This window comes from Zea mays, chromosome 1, assembly GCF_902167145.1.
Source record: "Zea mays cultivar B73 chromosome 1, Zm-B73-REFERENCE-NAM-5.0, whole genome shotgun sequence".
NCBI classification, from domain to species: Eukaryota; Viridiplantae; Streptophyta; class Magnoliopsida; order Poales; family Poaceae; genus Zea; species Zea mays.
Window position 1 is genome coordinate 146,120,406 of NC_050096.1, and position 27,434 is coordinate 146,147,839.

Below are 27,434 nucleotides of genomic sequence, written 5' to 3' on the forward strand. Positions count from 1 at the left end.
ACATGTGTCTTTTGCTTACTCATATCATATCTTTTAGCTTCAAGCATTTTAGGTTTTCTGTATCTGACTATCTGTAAAAACTGGTCTTCCAACCTACTTTCAAACCATACCTGAATTATTGTTTAATAAATAGCAAATTGACAATAGTGTACATGGAAATCCATATATTTAATGTGTGGACATGATACCATCACTGAATCGAAAATAACTCCAACTAACCTTTTTGACTTTCCTTGAAATCAATGATTTGAAGCAATGTTTACAAGTCGGGCGACCAGCTGGTCGAGTGAGAGGGGCGACCAGGCGACTAATCGCGATTAGGGCGACGATTAGTCGACCTAATCGGTCCTGGTCGACCTCTGGTCGTCCGTTAGTCGTCCTATGGATTTAAGGACATATGTATATGTATATAACTATATATTAACTATATAAACACTGCATTTCTGCAATAATATAGGCATAATTAGTAGCAGACTAGCAGTAATTCAGTAAAAGTGTAAAACTGAATCCATCCAAAGTCTAAACTGAAAGTAATATTACCTGCTGGCTGCTACCTAGAGCAGATCAGCATCCAAACAAAATGCATCAGCAGCAGCACCATCTTCGTCCAATCCAGTTGCTTCTTGGGTTTGTTCTGCTTGTGCTGCAGCAACACCATCTTCTTGATCATCACTATCCTCCTCTCCAATATCTTGAGCTGCTGTATTTCTTGAACGCTTCCTTGTCCTAACATATGTTCGTTGAGGCTGAGAAGACGAACCAGCACCTGCAGCAGCTATTCTTGGCAAGTTTCTGCCTCGAAGAGCCTGAGTTGCTCCTAAAGCCTCATCCACAGCATGCCATATGTTGTTGTCACCATCATCTTCATTTTCTTCAACCCATTCATTTTCCCACATGAACTCTTCAAGCACGAGTGGGTTGCTTCTTTTTCCTTTGGATCCCAGCTCTCTTAGTGTTTGAAACCTATTTTCCATCTTCCTATTGTAACTGACATAGACCAATTTATTAAGCCTCTGGTGTTCTAGTCGGTTCCTCTTTTTTGTATGGATCTAAAAATGCACAATTGCAAGACATCAGATTCAGCAAAAAAAGGGCTGACCTATACAACCACTCAAACAAGTGAACAAGAACAACAATACTTACTGCTGCAAAATCTGACCAATTTCTCTCACAACCTGAAGCTGCACAACATAGGCTTATAACCCTTTTTGCTAAGCTTTGTAGTTCATATGCCAGTCCTCCATATGCACCCCACCATAGGACTGTTATAGTTATACAAAAAATAGATCAGTTGTAGTGCCAAACAGAAACAGGCAAACAAACTAACTAATGCTGCAATAGTAAAACAGACTTACTAGGACTTTTTTTCTCTCTTTCTCTTATTGCTCCAGCCTTTGAAAAGCATTCCCCTTCTGATCTTTCATAGTCATCTGCTTGTTTACTTATTTTTGTTTGCTCATCCTCATCACTGATCATTTTCCACAAAACATCATTGAACATAGCTCGAAGTCTTGCAGCTTGCCTCCTGTCTTTATCCCTTAAGGTAAAGAATTTACCTGGATTCAAATAAAGGGCTGCCCCATATAATTTTTGCTCCATCTGAGTATCCCACCTCTTCTCAAAGCATGAGATTACTTCAGCAAGTAATCGTGGCTTCTCTTTCAAAGACTCCTGTATGGTAGCTTTTGCTTTGTCCATAGCTGCCATTATCTCTGGAGCTGCTGGCGTCTCATCACCGTCAGCAATCCTTAGAGCAATGAGTAGTGGTTGTGAAGCCCGAAGACAATTTTCAAGAGTTTGCCAAAATGATACTGAAAGGACAATATTTTCAGCTTGTTCACCTTCTTTAACTAGGGCAAATTTAGACCCATTCCATTCATCACTAACAAACAAGCCTTGTAATTTACTCTTATGCTTATACATGCTTGCCAAAGTCAAGAATGATGTTGCAAATCGAGTCACACCTGGCCTAACAAGGTCCCCACCTAGCTTTTCTCTCATTAGGCTGTGAAGTCGGAAGTCGCCCATGCTTGTACAGGAACCTCGAAACCTTCTTGGCCATGTTGATGCAAGTGTTGAACTCCTTGATCTTGCCAATATCCTCCAACAACAAATCCAAGCAATGCGCAGCACAAGGAGTCCAAAACAGATGGGGAATTCTGTCCATAAGGATCCTCCCTGCTGCTTTGAAATTGGCTCCATTGTCAGTGATCACCTGGACCACATGTTCTTTCCCCACCTTAATTATTTGCTTCTCCAATGGATCTGCCAACATATTGGCATTTGCTATCTCACTTGATGCATCGACAGAACCTAAGAAGTAGGTCCCCGCTGGACTGTTGGCAAGGAAGTTTATCAAATGCCGTTGTCGTATGTCAGTCCGCCCATCTGACATAATTGAGCAACCATATTCCTTCCAAGCCTCTTCATGCTTAGCTCTCAATGTTGATGTTCTCTTCACTGCCCTTTCAAGCCAAGGTACCCTTGCCTCATAGTATGATGGGCCACGATATCCAGGACCATACTGACCAATGGACTCCATCATAATCTGCCAGCTTCTTGAATTGACGACATTCAATGGAATCTTGTTCTCATATAGAAAATCAGCTACATGGTCGTCAACAATTTGCTTTGCTTCTGTTCCTTTCTTTGTGCAATGCTCAAGAGTGGTCTGAGAAGTTCTATTTTTATGTCTCTCTGCTACAACTTCCTCTGGAGTCTTGCAAAGCATGGCACTCACTGATTTGCTTGCCTTCTGTGTATTTGGTTTTATAGGAGCTGCTACAACAAATGAAGACATGGAAGCTTGAGCAATTTGCTTTTTTGTTTGCTTGGTTTTTGTCCCAGAACTTGGTAGGGGGCCTACATCAATCTGCTCCCCTTCCTCTTCACCTTCATCACCATCCGAAGTAATCACAACCCTCATGTTCCTTCTCAGATAGGTGTGCATCTCCTTTGAAACCACTTCTGGTACTCTAGCACACTTCATGGTGTCACCAAACCCACCGGCTAGATGCTGCTTAAACCTCTTGATTCCAGATGGCACAATCTTCTTACAGAAGACACACTGAACAAAATCCTTCTTTGTTGTGTCTGGCCACCACCCAAACTGCCATCCTGGGTCCTGTGACCTTGCCTTTCTCTTGGGGTCATTTGCTTGTGCACTAAGGTCAGGAGGGAGTGCTGCAATTGCCTTTTCAGCAAGGGTTTTACAATCTGCAGCAGCTGATAAAGCAGACGCAGGACCAGTGCTACCTGCATTTGAGGCCACTTGAGGAACAGAAGCACTTTGACTTTCACTGCCGACCATATTTGACCCAGGGAATAAGACCTCAACGTTATTAGCACGTCCACAGCCACCATTAAAATCTGAACAGACAACACAAACACACAATCAGAGAAGGGAGAGGGAAGGGCTACTGCTATCTTCCGGGCGCTGCAGAGGTAACAGAGGGAAAGGGAAGGCTGGGAAATAATCAGAGAAGGGAGAGCAAGTGCTACCTTCAGATGACGAGCTCATCTTCAATTCTTGACTAGCTGAGTAGCTGGCAGACGCCGGACGGCTGGAGCACTTGGAGGCTTGACCGCTGGAGCAGAGACGCCGGCAAGGACAGAGGAGAGGTGAGAGATGTCGGCAAGGACAGAGGAGAGGAGAGGATTAGGGTTTTCTGGCGGCTAGGAAATGTTCTGGCGGCTGGAAGGCCTTGGCGGCTGGGAGCCTGGGGGGTTTCTGAAGGGGCGCTACTGTAGATGGGCCAAAAACCAGAGGGAAGCCCAGTACCAAAAGTCCAGAACTGAAACGACCAAAAACGACTAGACTGCGCTCGACTAGACGACTAATCGCCCCGGTCGACGACTAGTCGGACGACTAGGACGACTAGAAACCCTAATCGCGTCGTCCTCCTAATCGCCCATCTCCAGGCGACCAGCCCGACTAATCGCGATTAATCGCGATTAGTCGGACGACTTGTAAACACTGATTTGAAGTCGTCCGATTAATCACGATTAGTTGGGCTGGTTGCCTGTTTGTGTTCGACTAGACAGGTTGGTCGACCTAGTCGTCCGACTAGTCGCCGATTAGGGCGACTAATCGTCCGCTTATTGCTTCCTAGTCGCCCGACTAGGGTTTTGGTATTGGGCCATTTTCAACCCATCTACAATATCCTTTAGTCTGGCCTCTCCTCTCCTCTACTAATACCCAGACGGCCAGCCGCCAAAACTAGCGTACGCCTCCTCTCTCCCCCGACGTCTAGCCTTCAGACCTGGTCGCCGGCGGCTGCCACTGCGCCCCAGACTAGACATCCTGCTCTGGCATCTGCGCCACAGAAAACCTGTGACTGCTCACCTGCACCCCCTGCTGGCCTGCTCCACCAGCGCCTCTGCCTGCTTGGCTGCTGTCCTGCTGTAGTCGAGAAGACTAGCACCGGCGGCGACCGTGACAGAGTACCAGCATCTCCACTCTCTAGCAGACCAGCACCATTGACGAGATGAGCTCGTCATCTCAAGGTTCCTCTTGCTCCCCCGTTCACCCCTTCTTTGTATTTCTGCCAGTGCTGAAGTAGTGGATATCAGGAAAGTCACAAATCACAATAAAGCAATATGTTATTTTGTTTATCCTAGCTGTTTGTTCTAAATTATATAATGTATATAGTTATATTTATATATATATACCTAGTGCTGAACTAGTGGATGTCAGGTAAGTCACAAATCACAATAAATCAATCTGTTATTTTGTTTATCCTAGCTATTTGTTTCTAATTTATATAATGTATATATATACCTATATAAGTATAACTACTACTCTAAAAGGTCTAGGACGACCCGAGACCGACTAGGGGTCGACTAATCGCCTTGGTCGTCGCCTAATCGCAACTAGTCGCGTGGTCGGTCCCAAGGTTCGACCAGGCGAGCAGGCAACTTGAAATCATTGCTTGAAATAAAGTCTGTACATGTATTTGAGGTATTTTTTCTGTTCTTATTATAAGCCTTACTTAAATACTGGTCTAAGAGTATCTCCAAGAGTTTTTCTTAAACTCTAAATCTTCACTTGGAGTCATTCGAATAAAAATAGCCCTTTATGTCTTTTCACCCTCCAATAGTTTTTATATTGTTAGACAGGTATATGCTCCAATAAAAGATAATGCCTTGCATTGAGTCCTTAGACAATTTATATAGAGTACATGACGTAGGAGATAATGCAATCAACAAATATATATGGCAAACTCTAACACATGCCAGTCTAATAGACACAATATATGGGTCGGGCCTAAGCCCATTACAGCTGTAACACACACATGTCTAACACCCCTGTAGTCTCAACTTTAGGCATTACAAATGTTGAGACTGGATCGAAACTCCGAGAACACCAGAGGGGAGCCCCTTGGTGAACATGTCGACAAATTGCGAAGTGGTCGGGACGCAGAGGACGCAAACATCGTGACGATGACTCGCTCGTGGTTGAAGTGGAGGTCGATTTTCACGTGGTTCGTGCTCTGGTGCTGCACAGGGTTGGAGAGGTATACCGCGTATCGTTGTCGCAGTAGACGAGTGTGGCGCACATGAGGGGATGCTAGAGCTTTTGGAGCAGTTGATGGAGCCAGGATGCCTCGGCTATGCTGTTGGCCACAACACGATACTCATCCTCAGAGCTAGAGCGGGAGACGACGGGCTGCCGCTTCGAGGACCAGGAGACGAGGTTGGTGCTTAGGAACACGGCCCAGCTAGAGGTGGACTGGCACGTGTTAGGGTAATCGACCCAATCAACATCGGTGAAGACGACCAACTCAGAAGTCAGAGAGGGCCGAAGAAGACTGTAGTCGAGGGTCACAGAGGTAGTTAATAATCCCCTTGGTAGCGATAAGATGGGACTCCTGCGAGACATGCATGTGAAGGCACACTTACTGGACCGCGTAGGCAACATCGGGCCAGGTGAAGGTGAGGTGCTGGAGAGCCTGATGAGGCTTCGGTAGGCCGTTGTATCGCTGACCACGACACCTTCGTCGTTGTAGACCTTCCCTTGAGTGTCAACAAACGTGGAGCAGGGCTTGTAGTTGGACATGTTGGCCAGCTCTAGAATGTTGATGACGTACTAGCGCAGGTGAAGGAAGAGGCTCTAGGGGCGTCACTCCATGGTTACCTCGAGGAAGTGATGGAGAGGGCCCAGGTCCTTCATCGCGAGCTCACGTTGTAGGGTGGCGATCATGCGCTGGAGGAGGGCGTCACTAGACAACGTAAGCATGATGTCATCGACTTAGAGGAGGTAATCAGTGCCGTCGCCGCGCTGAAGGATGAACCGAGATGTGTCTGACTTGGCCTCGACGAAGCCAAGGAAGACCAAGTAGGAGGCGAAGTGACTGTACCAGGCCCGAGGCACGTACTTGAGGCCATATAAATAGCAGTTAAGCTTACACACCATACTTAGGCGAGTGGAGTCGATGAAGCGACAGGCAAACTGCAGCACACTGTCTTAGTCAGAGTGTTGTGAAGGCATTCTTGAGGTTCAGCTGGTGGATCGCCCAGTCCCGGGAGAGGCCGAGTGAGTGGATAGTCTGAACGGTGGCGATCTTTACCACGAGGCTAAAGGTCTTGTCGTAGTCCATTAAGGATTCCGAGTGAACCCCTAAAGGATCTAACAAGTCTTGTACTGATACAAAGTACCATTGGCCTTGAGCATGTGACAGAAAATCCATTTGCCGTTGACCACATTGGTGCCTGGGAGAGGCAACACCAAGTCCTTGGTGTGGTTGGCCAACAAGGTTCCATACTCCTCCGTAGCACGTTGCCAGTGGGTAGGGTTGGAAACGAGCCGAGCTCGGCTCGCCCACTGCACGAGCTAAACAAATGAGGCTCGACTCGACTTGAAGTTGGCTCACGAGCAGACTCGGTTCGTCTAGGCTCGCAAGCCACATCCTTGTAGGTATTATTGCATTATATAGTGATAGTCTGTAAATGTGAAATATATAATGAGTAAAATGCAGTTCCCTTAGTGTCAATCCGATCCATAAACTAATAACTAGTACAATGCCCGTGCATTGCGACGACATACAGTCATATTTGATACCCATAAAAAATAAATTTAATATCAAAGTGAACATATAGTCCACATATCAGATATTAAACTAATAAGAACAAATATTAAACTTCATCTTAGCCAAAAGGCTGAGAAATGTATGAGTTTAAAAGGAGCCTGACCCCCTTTTTTATAGTTTGCTTGATCGCTCGTTCTCCTTTAGCTAGCGAGGTGGTACTATGTGGGAGCGCTGCGTTGCGTGTGGCTTCCTATCGTGTTGGGTTTGAGTGGTTTATCACGACCCTTCTGTGGTGTACCGACCCATTGGTAGGCGAGAAGCGGGGAAGAGAAACAGGCTGACACGCTTCGCACATGACGCACACATGACACACGAAATTGATGCTTGAAAGTAGTAGAGATTAGTAGGCAAGAAGCGGGAAAGAGGAACAAACCTACACGCTTCGCACGCGACTCACGACGCACGAAACTTGTGCTTGAAAGGAGTAGATAAGAGAAGTATGCCTTTTAAGGGCTTAATCATTATACGAGTTTCTATCAAGTCCTAATGAGCCAAAACAGATTAGATTGAACCACTTAGGGAGGATCACGAAGACGTTTGTGCCATCTTGTTGATGTGGCCGAGACGTTTGTACCACCGCTAGGCGTCGTTGTCCTTGGGTTGGGCAAGCTGCGCTACCTGGCGCACCATCTGAAGCCATAGTACGTACAACTGATTCTTCTGCAGCTCCACCCGGGCGAGCAACCGGTTTCGTGATCCCAGATGCGAAGGATGCCGTGCTCGACCTCAACACGGGAGCCACCCTCGTCGAGTTGACCCACACTGATGATGGAATTCTTTAGCCGTGGGATGTAGTAGACACCCCTTAGTGCCTTGTGCTCGCCACGCTTGCTGGAGAAGACCACCGTGACGATCTCATTGATGTCAACGACGAAACCATCACCAAACTTGACATTTCCCTTTATGTCATGATCTAGCTCGGCGAAGACGTCATCGCAACCGGTCATGTGATTTGAGGCTTTGGTGTCGACATACCAGCCTTTGTCGTCATCCGCTGCTATAACGCTCGCACCTTGGGCTCGTTGATGTGGAGACCTAGGCGCGTCGTTGGTTCATTCTCCGGCTCGAGGCAAGTTGGAGCGGGATCGACGCTCGTGACAGTGAGTAGGAGAGCCGCATCATCCTCGTCTTCGTGTGTCAAGTTGGTGCGCTCCTTCCTTAGCGCGCGACACTCCTTGACCACTGCTTCTTCTTGCCACAATTATGGTCCTTGAGGTTGTTGCACCCACCAGACTTCCTTCGTGGCTTGCGGCGTTGGTAGCTACTTCCCTTCGACGATGAGGAGTCGTCTCTGCCGCTATGGCACCCGCGCGTACGTTTCTCCCACTGCTCTGCTGTTAGGTACAACTTGCTGTCAACACGCCACAGTGGGGGCTCCTCCTCGGCGTCCCTTTCTTCTGCTGTGCGCAATGGCCTAGAGAGATCCTCCACGATGAGCTTGGTGAGGTTCGCCATGATTTCAATGGCGACGGCGACCTCGCTGAACTTCTTGGGGACGATGCGCAACGCCTTCTCGACATGGTGTGGTTCCACCTCCTTGCCTACGGTCTCCATGGCTGTGACGAGGATGGAGATGCACATGGTGAAGTCATCAACGGATTCATCTGTCTTGAAACGGATCGTCTCGAACTCTCGGCGTAGTCGACGTGTGTTGGACTTCCGGACTTGGTCACTCCCGAGTGCAGGGATTGCATCGCCTTCCAAGCCTCCTTGGTCGTCTCCATGACAGGCAATTGTGCTACCATCTCCATTGGCACGACGGTCGTGATGGCATCTAGGGCCATCATCTCCTCCTGGTCGGAGGCGCCGTCGTGTTCGTCTGCATCCCAAAGGTTTCGAGCCTTCATCTTGATCTTCATCAGTAGTGCCCATCCCAAAGGTCTTGGTAAGGAGAGGCCAATTCACATGTCTGTCGACATCGCGCACCGTGCGCGAGGAGCTGGACTCATCCTCTCCAGTCTTCTTGCCGCCCTGGAGCCCTTTGATCCAGGTGACGGTGGAAGTGTCTTGTTTCCCTTGGTGAAACGAATCGTGGGATCGCGGTTCCATCGACGATCGACTACGATCGACTTTAGGAAGAATCAATAGGCTCTGATACCTGAGGTTCGCACTTGAACCCACAGAAGTAGACACAGATATTTTGGTGCTGTCGAAGGCAGTTTTATGTTTATGTTACTCTCTTATTTATCTGTTAATAATAATTACATGGCCAAGTGGCCTAGTGCCGCCGAACTAGAAGGCATGTTGGAGAGTAACTGACTCCACTACCTCCCTTCTCCTAAAGACTAGGGCAAAGCCCCACTAGGATAGACTCGACCAGTTGCAAGTTGCATGGGCACTACTCTAGCTCTGCCTGACGAAACTGAACTTGGGAAAAACACAGACATACCTCTAGACTCGAAATTGGAAAGCCTACCACTAACAGAAATAGATGTGGAGTTATCAATAGCTGCCACACCTCGTATGCGCTGCGCTCCCAAAGGAGCACGGCCTCGGAGGCACACTCCGGTCGCCCTTGCAGAGCGCGGACACCAGCTCCAACTTCCGCTCCGCGAGGAATTCCAGTTGGCGCGCGATCTCGCGGCGACTAGCATGCCCGCACAGGTCTGAGAGCACTAGTGATGCGAAGCAGAAGGTGGCCTCGAGTGTCTGAAGTGCCGGCTTGACCAGACCCTCGCCTGCCTAGTTCGGGAAGCACCCGACCTTCCACAGGCATGGTCCAATGAGGGCTAGTCTTGCCGTGCCTTGATGCCATCCATTGCTGCGGCGTCCCTAGACATCCACTTGAAGAACGCGACGATGGCGTTGGCCACAGAGCGACGCATCGGTGTCCTGGCCCTGCCGCTTCTGCAGACGGTGTCCGTGAGCATCCCTGGCGCCTAGCGTGTCGTCGTCCATCATGTCAATGTGCTCGTAGTGCTCGACCACCAGGTGTCACGATGGTGCGGTCCATCTCATCGTAGAAGGTCGGCATTGCGTCTGCTTCAAGGGCAGACATGGAGCACGCATCGAGGACAGACACCATCGCTGAGGCCATGGGCAGATGAACTCGTCTCGGTCACCATGCAGGAGCTGCATCTTGACATCACGTATGTGCATCCAGGCATGCACTTCTATGCAGTCATGTCTCGAAACTACGGAAGCCACATCGAAGAGGATGATCGCTCCGCTTTCGTCGATGGTCACCCTCGCAGAGTGCGGACACCAGCAGACCAGCTCTGCTATCCACGCTGCTAAAGACTCCAGTTGACGTGAGAGCTCGCGGAGATTGGCATACCTGCTCTGATCGGACAACGCGAGACGAGAAGTGGAAGATGACCTTGAGCGTTTGCAGCGCCGGCTTGACCAGGCCCTCGCCCGCCCACTTCGGGAAGCACCATCCTTCCACAGGCTCGTCAGTTATGGCCGGGACAGGTATTGCTCGTGCACCTCAGTCACAAAACACATCCTAGTCACAAAACACATCCTGCACCCTCAGAACGGTCGACGAGGAGGATGGCGTGCACGATTCGTCGTCTCGCCGAACCTGTGTGACTAGGGATAGCTTGGGCATTGCCATTCATGCTCTAGTTGAAGTCTCATAGGTGTATGTTGTCTTTTCAAATTCATCCTACATCCTACGAGACTGAAATTGATTTATCAGGTTCGTGTTTTGAGTTTTGCCACGTCTCCTCTCTAAATGGTTCAATCGGTTTTGTTTTGGCCCATTAGGACTTAATAGAAACCTAAACATTGATTAAGCCCTTAAGAGTATCCATGAGGAGCGAGGTATATAGCAATGTGCCCTTGCCATGGGTGGACTTACGTTGGCCATGAGGGTGGTTGAAAGTCGCCTTGAGGGGGGCGATGAATTGGCAAAACCTGAAATTTACAAACTTTAAACACACACTAAGGCCGGGTTTAGCGTTAGAATTAAATCGGAGTACATAAGATAGTTCTCCTTGCTTGGAGTTGCTCAATCAATGTGGGCAAGGGAACTTTTAGAGAGAGGAAAGAAGGGAAACAAATCAAGTGAAGATCAACAAGTGAACACGGTGATTTGTTTACCGAGGTTCGGTTCCAAAGAACCTAGTCCCCGTTGAGGAGGCCACAAAGGCCAGGTCTATTCCAACCCTTTCTCTCTCTCAGTCGGTCACACAGACCGGTCGATGTTTCTCCTTAATCACTTGGGTCACTAAGACTCCGCAAGGATCACCACACACTTAGGTGTCTCTTGCTAGCTTTACAAAGCACTTAAAGAATAAGAATGAGAAGGAGAAAGCAATCCAAGCAACAAGAGCAACAAAAGAACACAAATGATCATCTCTCAAGTTTCTAAGCAATTGAGTTGTTTTTTGGAGCTTGAAGTGAATTGAATGCTTTGATTGTGTCTTTGTAGTGTTTGCCTTTGCTCTTGTATTGAATGAGAAGTGTAGGAGGCTTGGATAGCTTGAATGAAGGTGGTTGGGGGGTATTTATAGCACCAACCACTATTCCAGCCGTTGCTGTCGATGGCCACACCGGACAGTCCGGTGGTGCACCGGACAGGTCACTGTTCAGTGTCCGATGTGCGCCACGTCAGCTGCCCGTTGGGGTTTGGAGCGGTTGACCGTTGAAGTCCTTTGTCTTGCTGCACCAGACAGTTCGGTGCCGCACCGGACATGTCTGGTGCTTTCTGATTTCTCTGCTCTGACTTCTGACTACGCACTGTTCACTTTTGCAGTCGACCGTTGCGTGCATTTGACCGTTGCTCCAATGGCTCACCGGACATGTCCGGTGCACACCGGACAGTCCGGTGAATTATAGCGGAGCGCCTCCTTGAGAAACCCGAGAGTGGCTAGTTCGTGAGGTGCTTGGCCTGGGCACCAGACACTGTCCGGTGCACACCAGATACTGTCCGGTGTGCCACTGGCAGCACCAATGCTAATCTTTGCGCCAATCTTAGTTGAGTCCCCAACTTAATTTCTTTCTTGGTTCATGTTGAACCTTATGCACCTGAGGTAAAAGACATCTGGGCAAACTAGTTAGTCCACGTGGTTTGTGATGGACGTCAAACACCAAAATCGATTATAGGAAATGTTTTAAGTCCATTTCCCTTTCAGTGGTGCTTTGCTGTCGGTGCTCTTGGCACCCGTATGAGGCGTGGTAGTCTGGTAGACGTGTTGGAGGAGCCCCACAACTGCCGTTGTGGCCGTGCTTGCCATCGTTGCTGCCCATTGCCACTATTGCAGTGGTTGTTGCAGTTGTTTCAGCTGTTGCCGGAGTTGTTGTTCCCAATATTGTTTCTGGTACTAGAGCCGGGCGAATGAGACGATGTCGAAGACAGGGGCTTTGGAGTACACGATGTGTTATTGGAGTAGTGCGTCGTTGGAGTCCTTGTTAGATCGGAGATGTCTAGATAGATCTCTTCCACAGAAGATCATCTCGGACCTTGAGAAAGTTTACGAATGGCGAGTAGCGGCGAATGCTTTGTCAAGGTGCTTGAAGCGCTGGTTGAGCCCTTTGCAAGATGTTGAGGACGATGATCGTGTCGTCGTCAGATCCTAGTTTAGCGAGGGCATCGACCATGCTTTTGAACTTGCGGTGTTCTCTCCCACGGAGAGGTCACCCTATACAAAGATGTGGAAGGCAGCGTCTAGGTGAAGATCATGGGTCTTGCGATTACCTAGGAACTGGTTCTCAAGACCAAGCCACAAGTGCCGTGCGGTGCGACCACGTTCCGGAACGACCTCTTAAATATTATGGGAGATCATGTTGGTGTGTCAGCAAAGGACGACGTTGTCCATGTAGTTTCTGCCGGGGTTGTTGGGGGAAAGCATCGTCCACTCAATATGGTCAGCGAGGGCGTACCGTGTCAAGGCCAACATCATGAGATCATGCTAGCGAGCGTAGTAGGACGACGATGCGTCTAGAACGGTATTCGCTAGTTGGCGAACATTTGAGACAGTTATCATAAACTAGATATGGAGGCTAGCGATGACGGTCGCCTCGTCGGAGGCGTTTGACTGGGCATCTAGGGTTGAGGAAGACAACTGTTAGGTGGCGACAACCTTCTGTTCTAGGTTGGCAGCGTTGGCCTGCTTCTCTTCAAGGAGCTAGCGGGCGACCTACACAGGTTTGCGTGCGCCGACAATCTTCTTTGTAGTGTTGTCGGTGATGATTAGGTCATTGAGCCACTACCTAAAAGCAGTGACGTCGAAGTCCGGCAACATGACGAGGAGGCGGTGGCCTGGAGGGGCTACAACTAGGGGACGACGTCTGTTGGTGCGGTGGCTAGAGAGGCGATGACCTAAGTAGGGCCGATGGAGCGAAAGCGAGTGAAAAACGGATCGAGGCTTTGATTACCATGTTAGACAAATATATATGCGGCAACGGAAGATTATGTCTTGCATTGAGCCCTTAGGTGGTTTATATAGACGTACATGACACAGGAGATAGGCAACCCACCATTACATTTGACAGTCTATGAAACACAATATCTACCAAATATACTCTAACACATGCCAATTTACTACACACTATATCAAGGCTACCAAATATGGTATTGTGGGAACCCAGGAACAGCTATCCCGCTTACTCGTCTTCTGCTCCTTGGCGCCTCCGCCAACACCCTCAGCCCCACGCCGGCGGCCACTCCGGTGTCGGCGGCAACCCCCAAGGTCGCCCCCCCCCCCGTCCTAGGAGGCGCCATACTCCATCCTGGTTCCGTCCCCTCTGCCGCTGGGAAGGTCCAAGGCACAAAGGTGGAAGGACTCTAGCCCTGTTCTCCTTGGCGATCGGAGGCCCAAGCCCCCCTCCTATCAAGCCATGATTCATGCTCCTTCGGTGGCGCATCTCCTTCCCACGATGAGGCCTTGAACACCGCGAGTCCTACGACGCCTTCTGATGTGCTAGACGAGGGGACTGGCTCCAATTGGCAAGTGGTTGTGAGGCGCAAGGATCGTTGTCAGTGCTCTCATCCTTCTCGGCTCCGTTGGTCAGTCCTGGTGGATTTGCATGGGAGGTGTTTCAACTGTTTTTCAACCTCCCATAGGGCCGCCCTCTACTGTCGTTGTCCACGTTGTTTCTGCTGTCTGGGTCATCGCGTGGGGAGCGACCGCAAGGGGTCCATGACTTGCGATGAAGGGGAGAACAACGGTGGCGTCCATATAAAAGTGGAGGAGAACACACGGCGTAGCGCACGAGAGACAGGGAGGTGAGCGCCCCGGAAAGCTGAGCGCGTGCACAGGAGCCGGAGTGGGGTGAGGAACAGGGAGAAGCTTGCCGAGCTAGAATAGCGAGGGCAGTGCAGGTCCAACACGAGAGCATGTGCGAGATGACGACAGCACAGGAAGGCCGCACGGGGGGGGGGGATCAGCACCGAGGGTGGAGGTCGCATGCCGGGAGGGGCCAGGCAGGCCGCGCCGTGCAGATGTGGCGGCAGAGGTCTGGTGGGCCGTGCCGCGCGGGCAACGGCGGTGGTCCACACGTGGAAGGTCGGTCGGCGGCAGAGATCCACACGTAGGGGAAGGGCTGCGCGGCGGGCCTGCGCCAAGGGACGACTGGCGGCGATTCGACACTGGAGGAAGGCCGGTGGCGGGCGTCACCTGCATCTGAGGGAGGGTGCAGAGAAGCTTGCGACTGTGGTGCATGGAGAGAGAAACTGGCTCTGGTACCAATTTGGAATGGGAAACCCTAAGGCCCTGTTCGCTTTTCACGGATTGGAGCCCTGGAATGGTTCCCAGCCGGATTACTTCTTTAATTTATATAAATTTTGATAAGCTGGAATGAATCCGGGTTCATTCCTGAAGAAGCGAACAGGCCCTAACCATAATCAGGGTTGGGAGTGCATATATGCCAAGCCCATTACACAGAGGGGTATGCAAGTAATTACACGGAGACTGACCAAAACCCTAACATGGGATTCTAACATTGAGGATAGACACATTTGGCGCTTCTCACCCTCTGGTCAGTATTCTGCGACGTCGGCTTATGAGCGTTTCTTCCAGGGAGGGATCCTCTTTGACTCTTGGGAACATATTTGGAAATCCTGGGCACCTGGTAATTGTCACTTCTTCATGTGACCAGGGGTTTTAGTCCATTGATCATTTTCTTGCAGCCTGTGTTTTCTCCCGACAATTCTGGTTCCAGCTTCTTCAGAAGGTCGGTCTCCAGAAGCTGTGCCACGAACCTGGAATTGCTTCCTTTGGTGATTGGTGGTGGCATGCTAGTGAGGCAGTATCTAGGCTCTCAAGGCATGGTCTGAATTCTATGATTATTTTGGGAGCTTGGTCCCTCTGGAAACATCACAATAGATGTGTGTTCGATGGAATTTCGACCTAACCTTTCAGGCCTTGTGATCCAAGTCTCAGAGGAGCTGCATCTTTGGAGTTTAGCTGGGGCAAAGGGTGATTCTCACCTAGCTGCCCGAACTCTGGAGTTGGGTGCTTGATGTATTGGTCGTTCCTTTTGGTTAGATTTTTGTCTCAGACACGTATGTCCTTGTTCTAGGGAGGGGGTGTGTGTTGGGGGTTTTCGGGCTTTCTTTGTACCCGCTTTTTTCTTAATATAAATGATATGCAGCTCTCCTGCGTCTTCGATAAAACAAGGCTACCAAATAAACTCTAACATATATATCTTGTGGAGCACTCTATAGAGCTAACCCCACTCTTCATCTTTGGCCAGTGACAAATTAGGAATAGAGAATTACAATATTTGGATGTTTAATTAGAGAAGTTCGAGGCATTTTTTCACCTAAATCTCTATTCCTATCAATATGGGTGGATATAACGTGGCTCTTGGAGTTCCTCTAATCAACAATTGGGACGTGTTTTCTCATAGTTTCTGATCTCTCATCATCAAACATCACCTTCCATTCCAGAATGATACATTTTATATAGGAAAATGTCAAAAATTATAAACTGTGATGAACAATTATTCAAATAATTTTTAAAGTTTAGGACAAAACTTGTGACCAACAGTCTATCCCAACTTGCTTGAGACTGAAAGACTTTGTTGTTGTTGTTCTGGACAAAACTTGTATCAATACATTTGTATTTCAAGTGCCTGTAAGACGACATTGATATTTGATACTTCTGCAAATGACAACATATTGTAAGAAGTTAAGGGTTAAAATATAATTTGTATGATTTCTGGTCTTCTGCTGCTCAAAATATGTTACCATTCTTGGGGCGAGGGAGTAGCTATAATAACAGTTCTATGAAGGGTGTCCGAGTCTTATATCACCTACCCTAATTATGATACCTAACCTTGATAGAGACTAGCTTGGGTCTCTGCCGTAATTATTTTATAAGTACTTTTAACATCTACTAGTGTTTTCTTTTTAATTTTATCATCTATTTCAGTTAAATATGTATAATGTTTCAATCTCCACTTATGCGGTTAATAGGTGCAACGACTAATATACAAGCAGATACTAGGTGCAAGCGTGCAAACAGACTTTTTAGTCCGTTTGATCTGTATCCAACGATAGATACAATTGTGGTTTGTTAGGGTTTTTTTTATAAAGCTATACCAGGGTTTAAGTGCTAAATATGACATTCTGTTGGATCTAGATCTAACGGATCAAAATGTCTGCTTGCGTGCTTGCACCTAGTACCTATTTGCATATTAATCGTTGCCGCAGTTAATGTGTAGCATATTAATCGTTGCCGCAGTTAATATACCCATGTAGATTTTGCATCCGCTATTCTGCCTAATCTTTTTAAAAACGGTGTAGGTTATGCAACCGAAACATACAAATTGGCAGATTTGAACGCGGAGGCTCAAGAATCTGGAGATGATGAAGATGATAATGTGTGGGAAGAGGGTTAATGCTGAAAAGATAACTGGCGACCCCTGCTCCCTCTCGAATTTTGAACTGGTATCCCGTCACACGGGTCAAAATTATTTCACTGATGAGCCTGATTATGTTGAACGCATGATCACAAGAAATTTTTAGTTGAAGATGTACAAAATATACTTATATTTGAGTAGCGGGTTAACATTTTTCTCTGTTACTTAAATATTTGAGTAGCGGGTTAATATTTGATGTGTGGGGGCAACTTACACGCCTCTGTTTATCTGAAAGGAATCAGAGTGAAAAATGACAGATCCAAACTTCTATACGTACATGCACGTTTATGTCCTGAAAGTGAAATTGCAATCTTTCGATACCCACGTTTGACATATAGTTCACGGTTGTCTCTTGCTCTAAGTTTCTGAGTTGTCACAGTATCTTGCAATGGTGATTTGCTTCAGTCTGCAGGCTGCCATCGAAACCTCGCATCGTTGTCAGATTGCTTCCTTTTGTCATGAGACCGTCTCCAATAAGGGCCGTCAAAGGTCTGTTCGTGAATTTATGGGGTGTCGTCAAAGGTCTGTTCGTGAATTATGGGGTGTTTGGTTCGAGGAATAAGCTAGTTCAGCATCTTTGTACTTCTCACTATTTTTGTTTGGTTTGTAGAATGGAAAGAGTTGATCCATCACCATCTCATTTCTCTTATTTAGTACTAATATGAGAATGAGGTCATTTCACCAAATTTGAGTAATAAATCCATGATATATCACTTTAAATTGGATGAAGTGATTTTTTAAACCAAACACTCCCTTAACGGATGGAGGCGTTCCCTACATGTTCCACCAAGACACTTCAAACCGTGCGCTAACATTTAGGGGCGGCCTTCGAAACGCTAAATATGTGTCAGAATCTGTTTTCCACACATATATTGACGTAACAAGTGTAATGTACCAAAAGATAATACAATAAAGGCATAAAAGAGAGAGTATAATAATATTATTACATCATCCATACTTAAGAGTCTTTAAACAATATCATAATCAAAGTACTCGTCAACATCTTCGTCAAAGTCTTTCTCGTCACTTTCTGATAAAAAAATTAGCAAGAGTTAAGCTCACCTATGGTGGGGGCTCAACAAATGAGAGGAATTACGCAAGGTTAACAGGGTACGCTATGGTTATGTGGTAAACATTTTAGTTGGTTAGTATTTTATTAACAACACCTAATTTACTAATTATAAGTGTATCCTAAAACTCAATTAAATCACGAGCATAATGATTATATCTCAAAAGCACTTAAGTGAAGTGTAAACAAACCATTTTAAACCAAGGGATCACGATTTATTCTCCATATTTAAGTTCAATTATCATGTGAGGGTCCATGTTGCTCTTAACCGTGAGCTCGGCTGATATATCAGTTTTACACTCTGCAGAGGTGGTACAACTTTACCTACAAGTTGTGTGTCCCCTCTAGCCTGAGTTGTATGGACCCGTAAACACTGCCGAGGAGAACGATTAGGGATCCACTATGAGGCTTTCACAAAATATCCTTAGTACAAAGCCACCCACTGAGGTTTCCACGTCAGTATTGGTGACCCTCTGGATGAGGCACCTTAGCCAAGACTACCACCCCATGTCAACGAGAGCTGCTGTAGCATCCCAAAAATTTAAACCTTGAAATTTTCTCAAACTTGCTCTAAATTCAAAATGAATTTTAAATTTCATTTTCAAAATGTTTGTTTGCGAGTTGATTTCAACAAATAAAATATAGTGGTCTATATTCTCTCCAAAATCCTCCTCAAAATATACTACAAATATTTCTCCAGTGATCCCCTCTGATTCTTTCCAGAAATATTGACCAAATATTCCACCGATAATTCTGCAAATATTTTCCTCCTGAGAAATACCTTCAGAATCATTTTTAAAGGCCCTACAAATATTTTCTCCATAATTTTCCTCAGGCTCATACGTATACGTACGCCTCCGGTGTCATACACTGAGTTCTACAAGCTAATTACACTAATACAAGACAAATCCATGCTTATCTCCCACTAATCCTCGCCTCCCCCCTAATCCCCCCACCTAGCCTATAAATAGAGGGGCAAGGGCCTCCTCTCAAGCCACCCCAAGCCATTTCATGGCAACTCTCTCCCTCCCCCCCACACGCCCACTCCACCTCCCACAGAAGCACACACTAGCACAAGGATCGTTCGGTCGTTCTTCGATCGTTCGTCCACCTGTTCTTAGTTCATTCGTTCGTTCGTTCGTCCGATCGTTCGATCGTTCGTCCGATCGTTCATGGTTCGTTCGTCCGTTCGTCCGATCGTTTGTTCGTTCGTTCTTCCAAATAATCTTTGTTCAGCCGTTATGCTGCCGAAATTCCGATCGTTCGTTCGTTCGATCATTTGATCGTTCGTCCGTTTGTTCATAGTTCGTTCATAGTCCCTATTCATCGTTCGTCCGTTCGTTCATCCAAATAATCTCTGTTCAGCCGTTATGCTTCCGAAATTTCGATCGTTCGTTCGTTTGGTCATTTGATCATTCGTCAGTTCGTTCATAGTTCCTATTCATCGTTCATCGTTCGTTCATAGTCCCTATTTATCGTTCGTCTGTTCGTTCGTCCAAATAATCTCTGTTCAGCCGTTATGCTGTCGAAATTCCGATCGTTCGTTTGTTCGATCATTCGATCGTTTGTCCGTTCGTTCATAGTTCCTATTCATCGTTCATCGTTCGTTCATACGAAATATTCACCAGTACTATTCATCGTTACTGTTCATCGATGATATCTATCGTTACTTTTTGCGTTGTCACTATTCATCGATCATCCGATCACCCCAAATTTCAACTGCTCATCCATCATGCTGTCCAGTTCACCTAAGACCAGCCAGACCAATATTCCAGTCATACGAAGTCCGGTGACTGTGATTTTCCTTCTAGTAAGAACTTTCCATCTGGTCACCCATCCCAGGTTTCTCCAAGTTGAGCATGCTTAACTTTGAGATTCCTTCGAACCAGGCTAACTGTTGGGGACTTGTTCTCAAATGCTAAGTGTTAAGAACAAGGCAACATAAAAAGTGTTAAATGTAAAAGTCCTTCGTCCTTCAAGACATTACTAGGTGAGTGCCCGTGCGTTGCAACGGAAACATATATAATACTAAGATAATTTATGTGTGAATGTGTGTTATACTGTTATGAGAAAATGATTTGTAATCCATTTATGAAAAAGTCATATGCCATAAGTGCCAAAAGGCAGAACAATGTCTTAAGAAGTAAGAAAGACAAGCTATGGCATACTTGTACATGTTCTTGTTGTGGTGTACCATCCTATGACAGCTGAGGAAAAACGAAATAAAAGGCAGCCACAAACCTTAGCTTTTACACACAATGGATGCTAAAGAATCTCTTGTACATGTTCTTGTTGTGGTGTCTGGTACCGATACATGGTTACTCAAATCAATTACAGTACAACACAACACAGAACAAACAAAATCCAAAGTGCAAAAACGGTGAGTCATCAATCCTCGTCCCAGGTTCAGTCTGAGTCAGAGTCTTTAGCAGTTGAGGACTTAACCCTCCTATTATTAGCCTCGCTTTCTTCATCGGCATCGTCATCATCTTTCTTCTTCTCATCGATTATCCCTATAATTTTTTTGGACTGTCAACACATTTGTCGTCCCAGATTGTAAAGGGTTGTTGTATGGTTTCCATGGTTACCTTTCGTCTTGAGAATAAGAATATGTTCCAATGCTCTTGTCAGAAAATCGTCTTTACTTCTGAGATCTTGAATCCCAACTAATCGGTCAACAACAATACCCTTCCTGAAAAATGACAACAGTCATAGTATGGTGAAGCAGGTAGTAATGTGAGGCAGGAAGATTGCAGGGTACCAAACAACAATAAACATTATCAAATGGGCAGGAGCGACATAAAACTTGTGCGCTTACTTGAACAATATTACACATGGCAGTATCTTGATTGCCAGTTTGGCCACAAAAAATGGAGCATTCTGCAGTTAGTTACATATGGAATTAGGCTCCATGATTATTAAAAGGATGTAGTTTATAGCCAAGTGGTAGTATACAAACTTCGACATCAAGCTTGACGAATTTTGTTCCCACGTAGATTGGGGCAAGGGTCTTCAAATGCTTATCCATGATCCTAGCAAATATTCAGATAAAATAATTTCCATAAGTGCCAAAAGACAGAACAATGTCTTAAGAAGCAAGAAAGACAAGCTATGGCATACTTGCAACGGTAAAATTCACGGTGGTAAAAATGGCATATGACTAACAGTAGATGGGTGGATAGATTGATGTGAAGTCATAACATCAAGAAGCATAACATGCGCTAGACTGACAACAGAAGATGATCATTGTAGTACATACACATATTACTGTCAGGTGCAAATGATAATCCAGGAGCACACATGAATCAAATGGACCTTCCATAACTGGACCAGATGGAATGTTGAGCCACGACAACATGTTAACTATAAATCATGAACAATCTGAATAAAATGATAAAATAGACATGTGATGGGTCTGTTACATAGGTAGTTGAAAGTTAAATTACGTTTGCAGCTATCTAAAATGATAAATGTCCTACCACGGCTGTCTAAAATTATAGTTAACATGTGTACTTTAAATTTTTTCTGGCATCCATTAACATATGTGTCCATATGGCTGTCGATATTTGAAAAACGCATATCTAACATTTGAGCATAAGCACAAACACTCTTACCCATCATCTATGCTTTCGTATCGAGTTGCATGCTTCCTCAATATGAAGGCACATGATTATGAACAGCATCACCAAACTATCCCAGACCATTTGCAAAAATTATGAAGGTCAGTAGCAACTATCACTACTTCAGTTCACATCCAAACTACATTCTACAGACACTTGAAATTGTTTAAATCGAGAGTCTACACCAAAATCAAACAATCAAATATCATCGATTTAGAAATTGGTTGATGGATCCATTTAGAAATTGGTTGTTGAAGTGGAGGATGGGGATTGTGTGGCAGGCTGATCATAGAGAAGGAAGAGATTCATTGAAAAACTAAGCCACAGAACTGCACATGTTAAAAACAATGCATTAATAAGATATCTATCAATCAGCTATTCACCAAATACAACAATTCATGAACTATTAAGTCAACCTATTCTAAGGGCAAACAACAATTAAACCTTAAATTGAATGAATATACCTCAGTGTCATCCTTCTTAGCGACATGCACCTTCTTCTTCCTACCGATGTCCACTCCATAGTGAGTGAGGTACCACTGCTTGAATGGAGCAGCATCAACTTGTACAATGGCGCTCTTCACAAGAGTCTGAGTCCTCACAAGCTCATTGTTTGATGCATTATAGACCACATCCAGGATGCGAGTCTTGCGGGTAAGAGCCTCACTTCCCCACGAGTAGTTACCTGTATCCAATCAGAGAGCCCTCCACTTCGTGTTGCCTCCACGGACACGGACCCTCCTCACTGTCTTATTGCTAGACAATTTGGTGTTAGCAGGCTGGCAGCCAAGCTCATACCTTCAAGATAAATGAGAATCTTAAATTAACTTCTGAAACTCATAATAATTAAACAACAAGGTTAACACAATATACACCAGTTATTAGCTTGCAATTGTACTATGAACTGATCGAACTATTTACATTCACATTAACAAAACTTAGTGTCCAAACTTTATTTTTATATAAAAGAGACGTATGTTATGCAAACAATTCTGCCTCAACATCATAGAAATCACAACTGTACTGCACGAATAGCTAGTAGTAACACAAAATAAAGATTCCAAATTAAAACCTCAAACGGAAAGATACAAATTTTCACCACAGTGACCCTTCTAATTTCCCGGCCACTCTACTCTGCCTCCTCGTCAGCCTGCGATGCCGCTGGTATGGTTGGGTCTCGACAGGAAGAAGAGAGCGAAATCATGGACGGCGGCGGCGGTGGCGAGCCAGGGTTTATTAAGGGGTGGGCTCATTTGACGGTTATTAAGGGTTTATTAAGAGAGTGCATAATGGTTTTCCCCTATGCCATATGAACATAGGAATTTACATCAGGATGCAACTATTTTTTGTAGCTATACTTGGCTGCTTCCACTACATGACAATGTCTATTAACAGTACAAGTTGATTGATGTTTAGAGGAAAAAATGAGTAACACATCCGTGTACTGACCAAACAGGGAAATGCTAGAAGAATCTTAAGGCAATAAAACCAAATTACGATGCAAAACACTTGAACTGGGTAACATTCCATCCAACCAAGAAACCACAACCACCAGCAACAAAGATCCACTCAAACCTTTCAAAGCAAACACTAATTCACAACATAGAAAAAATGATCTTTTGATATTCCAAGCAGAACATTATAGAAAACGATTTAATTGAGATTCTATACCGAACTGTAAATTTAAGAGCTTCAACACACTAAACGATCGTAAATAGCCTCAGCACTATGCGATCAACATAACCAATATAACTACAAATACTTGAATTGGATCATATTTATAACTTATGCACTGATATTGAACATCAATCAATGATTTCACCAATTAAGCTATGCACAATAGTTGAATTATCTAATTGCATCCCCCTATTCTGTGCAATCAGCCTTTCATTTCACCTTGCACTCTTCAGCTACATGGAGTGGCACAATAGTTGAATTGGAAATTTTGTTTGGTAAATTTTCTGGACTTCAATCACTGCTTATAACTGAGTAAATTCTACATTCAAAACTCGGCAACCGAGTCAAGAAGTGAACGTCATAAGCTATATGGGCAGCCATTTGATAATTAAGAGCCACTAAGGATTTTTAAATCAAACCAGAAACTAAGCGAATAATTTTAGCTGCTACCTTCTCCAATGACATCTAACAGTGACGATAAGAATATAACAAGCCATTTATTAAACCAGGTGCGAAAGAGATACAAGGCTCAAAGGTTTACCCTGAAAAAAAGCATTTGCTCAGTACACACAAAACACCATCGCTTTGCAATTTTGTAGGTTCCTTAGATGTTACAAACTGCAGGTTAAATTGTATTTATAACTTATGCACTGATATTGAACAACACTCGACGATTTTGCCAATTAAGCTATGCACAATGAACTCTGGTATTATCATTTTGTTATCAGCTACATGCCTGTCACTTTTATTAAATCTCTAAACATTTTGTTATCAGCATTACTTTTGTAGACAGTGAGAACCTTGACCGATGGGTCGCTCGACGTGGTAGTAGTAAGTGAAACACATGTACAATCTTATATATTTAACAACTTGCAATTTGGAAGAGAGGGTGGTAGTAGTAAGTGAAACACATAAATACCTGCTTGTGCTTGCAGCCCTTGTGGGGTCAGAGATGTTTACCTTTGTCTCACGAGCTGTTCTCTCGCCTCGTGGAGTTGTTTCCTCATGACGGCCTCATCATCAAGTACTGAAAAAGCAGAAAAAATCAAATCAAAATTAGCACAATCTACCCCAATGTCATTACAGCCACTTAATCCCTGAAGCATAGTAAGAACCAAATGCAAAACTAAATAGCAAAAGGATTTTAGTTCATCGAATATCGAATTACTTTCGATGTTCTTGTTCCCAAACAAGCTCTAAGATAAATCTATTAAACCTAATTATTACGTAATTCACTTAAAAAATTTATTTGATCATTTAGTATTTAGTTATATAATTAGTTTTGTAATTAGATTAAACATCCTATACGACACATGCTAAATTTTATAGGCCCAGTGTCAATTCTTCTTTGCCTCGTCTCCAGCTTCAAGGTTCCTGATCGTTTTCTTCTCGCGCCTCCGTGTCCGATGAGTTGTCTCGCCCCCACCGCCACGCCTTTCGTCGCGACATCTACGCGTCGTTCGCCCGCTTCCTTCCTTCCAACGTCTTCTCGTCTTATAGCAGCAATAGAGCCTTTGATCCAAAACTGTAACCACAACTCAAATCAGAAAACTACAGGCACATTTAACCATTACCAGGATAGCAAGTGCTCCCACCACGCCTAATATGAGCTACTGCGTAGTACTAAAACATAAAATACACCAAAACAACAGTGACACCAAGAAAATGAACTATTTTTTACCAAAACAGAAAAGGTTGGTTTTTACTCTACTTGCTCTACTTGCAAAGGTTGCTATGTGTGAGATACAAGTTAGTGGTAATGAAACAAATTTACCAAGTGTTGATCGATCCATGAGGAAGGGGAAGACTCCAATGAATGAATCTGGGGAGGAACTGCTAATGGACTCTAAAGAAATTTACCAAGTTGCATGGTAACTTGGGGAATGAAATTCCCCATAACATTATTGCTATTTAAGATATGGTAAATTCTATGGAATATTATATCTGCACAGCTGAGATGATGCTCCATCTCTACGGTCATCATCTTTAGCTTAAGGAAAAAAGGTATTCATTTCATTTAAGTGTCGGAGATGAGAGTGACATCTCATCGCCGGTGAGAGTCGAAGAATGGTTGAGAGCGAAACATGAGGACACAATAGGTTTTGTGCAGCAGAGAATTGTCTGCATTTTTATCAATTGTATTTAACCAAACTCACTAAAACAAAGTACGCGCACATCAAGAGGTGGCTGTGTCATCCCACACCTCATGATCAAAGCGTTGCACATCCCTTTGCGCCTAACTGAAATAAAAAAGTGTGCCAGAAACTAAAAGTTTAGACACCGAAAAGGTTTTCTACTTCTTGCATCCTGGGCTTCGCTCCAGGCTGGCCAGCGCCACACTTGGCAGGCTACTTTTAAGTGGAGGGTCAGTATTCTTTCATCTAGTTCTTAGGCATTACTTTTATTGTATAAGCTAGCAGCTGCCCAAACTATTCGTACATTGTAAACAAAACAAGGATGCTGCTACATACCTTAATCTATAGTCATGCTTATATGTATTATAAAATTCTACCGATCACTTTCCTTTATGCCTGTAAGACAAATATGATTATAGAAAGTTAAAATAGAATGCAAATTACATCCTTCTTAATAAAGTAAATGTTGAAAATGGAAATAAACAGTGAAACAAAGCACATGATCCATTACTCAATATTCATTGCATGCAGTACTGAATACTCGTTGTTGCAATAAACTCTATGACTTGCTGATCTTGTTTACTGCTCTCTTTTCTTTGTTCACTGTCAAGTATTGAAATATCTGGATATTGTTGGCAAGGTAGAATGCTGCAAATTTGTTCTAGTCGTGCCATCTAAGTTGCCAAGGATATTATTCAGAGTTCAATCATCTCGATCTCTTTACCTTTTTCAGGAATTACCTTAACAGAGGTTTCAGTTACAGGTTGTATCGAAAGGGAGAGATTGAAATTCCAGATTTTGTTATTGAACATGATAAGGTTCTTGAGCACCGAATTGCATATTTTAATTCATGCAAGCATTAAGAAAAATTAGTAATTCATGCAAGCATTAAGAAAACCACAATACCACGTTGTTCAATTACAACTCTATTAGTAAGAGAACTGAATTGTAGTTTTATCAATATTATCAAACTAACCGTTAGTTTAGAAGAAATGTTATCGAAAAAAGTAAATGATTTGACATACTCTCTAACAAAGATAAGCAAGATGCACGTCAGAGCACATGCTCTGTTAGTTGATTTAGTTCAAGATGTTCATGTAGTCTGCCACTGTGATAAGTGCTAGGTTGTTAAATGTTTGATCGGCACCCCACACCTCTGTAGATACAAGCTAAAGTTATAAAAATTTTGGCAGAAGATTCTATTAAGATAAAATGAGGATCACAGGTCATCAATAATTAAGGATAAAGTGTATCGACAAATCATATATCTGTGGATTCTCAATTTACAAACCAGGACACTGGATAGTATACGAATCACAGAATCCATAGCCCAATTTCAACCCATAACGCAATAGTACCAATCGCTAGTGAACTCAGAGCCAATCTAGTGTTTTGCAACCGCAAACGAACTACTCACCGAGCTGATGAAGTCGACAAGTGCGGCGTTGACCTCGCCATCCCTCGCCAGCGCGTCGATCTAGACGTCGACCGCCTCGTCCCCGATCTGTACAAAATTCACACACGGACGCTTCAGGGTTAGCGTCTGAGTAGAGAGACAGCGGCAGCAACCGAGAATCTGAAAAGGGCAGAACGACCTGTGATGGTGGCGACCTTAGAACCAGGCTTGGTGTGGACTGAGATGGCAACTGCCAACGGCGACATCAATCAGAGGCAGCTCAGGAACCCACCTTCGTCAGCGTTTGCGGTGGTGCCTCCACTTTTTTGGCAATAAAAACCCTCCTAAATCAGTCTGCTCCAATAACCCATTCAGAAAAAAGGGTTGATGGCTTCTTGCACCGTCACCTTCCCTTCAACAATGTCCTAGACATGGAGAAAAGAAAAACAGTTAAAAATGCATAGAACAATATCTAGCATACACATATGTTTGCAATCTCAAAAAAATTACATATGGAATCTAATTGCAACATGGCAATATCATGTTGAGTTGTGAACTCCGTGTTCCAAAGTTTCTATCTAAAAACCTCCAGGAGCCATACAGCAAGCTCCATAGATTTTTTTCAATATCAAAATG

The 27,434-nt window shown here is 44.8% G+C and overlaps 3 protein-coding genes and 1 pseudogene across 5 annotated transcripts in view; 1 reads left to right on the top strand and 3 right to left on the bottom strand.

Moving 5' to 3' along the window:
• The window catches only part of LOC100273074 (uncharacterized), a 44,726-nt gene extending 27,488 nt beyond the window's left edge, over positions 1–17,238 (top strand). Inside the window, exon 8 of one of the 2 annotated variants that reach the window (XM_020547716.3) lies at positions 16,786–17,238. In XM_020547716.3, coding sequence (XP_020403305.1) covers positions 16,786–16,880 — 95 coding nt within the window. In that variant the 3' untranslated portion in view covers positions 16,881–17,238. The remainder of the gene's footprint in view (positions 1–16,785) is intronic. The other variant, NM_001147523.1, reaches the window with a different exon arrangement.
• On the bottom strand, positions 9–13,285 carry LOC118476056 (uncharacterized). 2 transcript variants are annotated; one of them, XM_035964107.1, is made up of 4 exons: positions 3,502–13,285; positions 1,356–3,369; positions 1,144–1,262; positions 868–1,049 (listed from the first exon to the last, which is right to left on the bottom strand). In XM_035964107.1, exons 1-2 carry the CDS (start codon positions 3,518–3,520, stop codon positions 1,970–1,972), a joined length of 1,419 nt encoding a protein of 472 aa, XP_035820000.1. In that variant the 5' UTR covers positions 3,521–13,285; the 3' UTR covers positions 868–1,049; positions 1,144–1,262; positions 1,356–1,969. The 2 variants fall into 2 exon arrangements, with proteins under 2 accessions (XP_035819999.1, XP_035820000.1); XM_035964106.1 differs by having other exon boundaries at positions 9–1,049; positions 1,356–13,285.
• Positions 7,016–7,171, bottom strand: LOC111590795 (uncharacterized; annotated as a pseudogene).
• Positions 17,239–20,376: 3,138 nt separating the features above from the next.
• Positions 20,377–27,064, bottom strand: LOC103644948 (thioredoxin domain-containing protein PLP3A). The gene is made up of 10 exons (XM_020542301.1): positions 26,998–27,064; positions 24,228–24,294; positions 22,328–22,388; positions 22,055–22,180; positions 21,916–21,919; positions 21,091–21,130; positions 20,930–21,002; positions 20,789–20,850; positions 20,559–20,662; positions 20,377–20,483 (listed from the first exon to the last, which is right to left on the bottom strand). Exons 1-10 carry the CDS (start codon positions 27,062–27,064, stop codon positions 20,377–20,379), a joined length of 711 nt encoding a protein of 236 aa, XP_020397890.1.
• Positions 27,065–27,434: the final 370 nt, after the last annotated feature.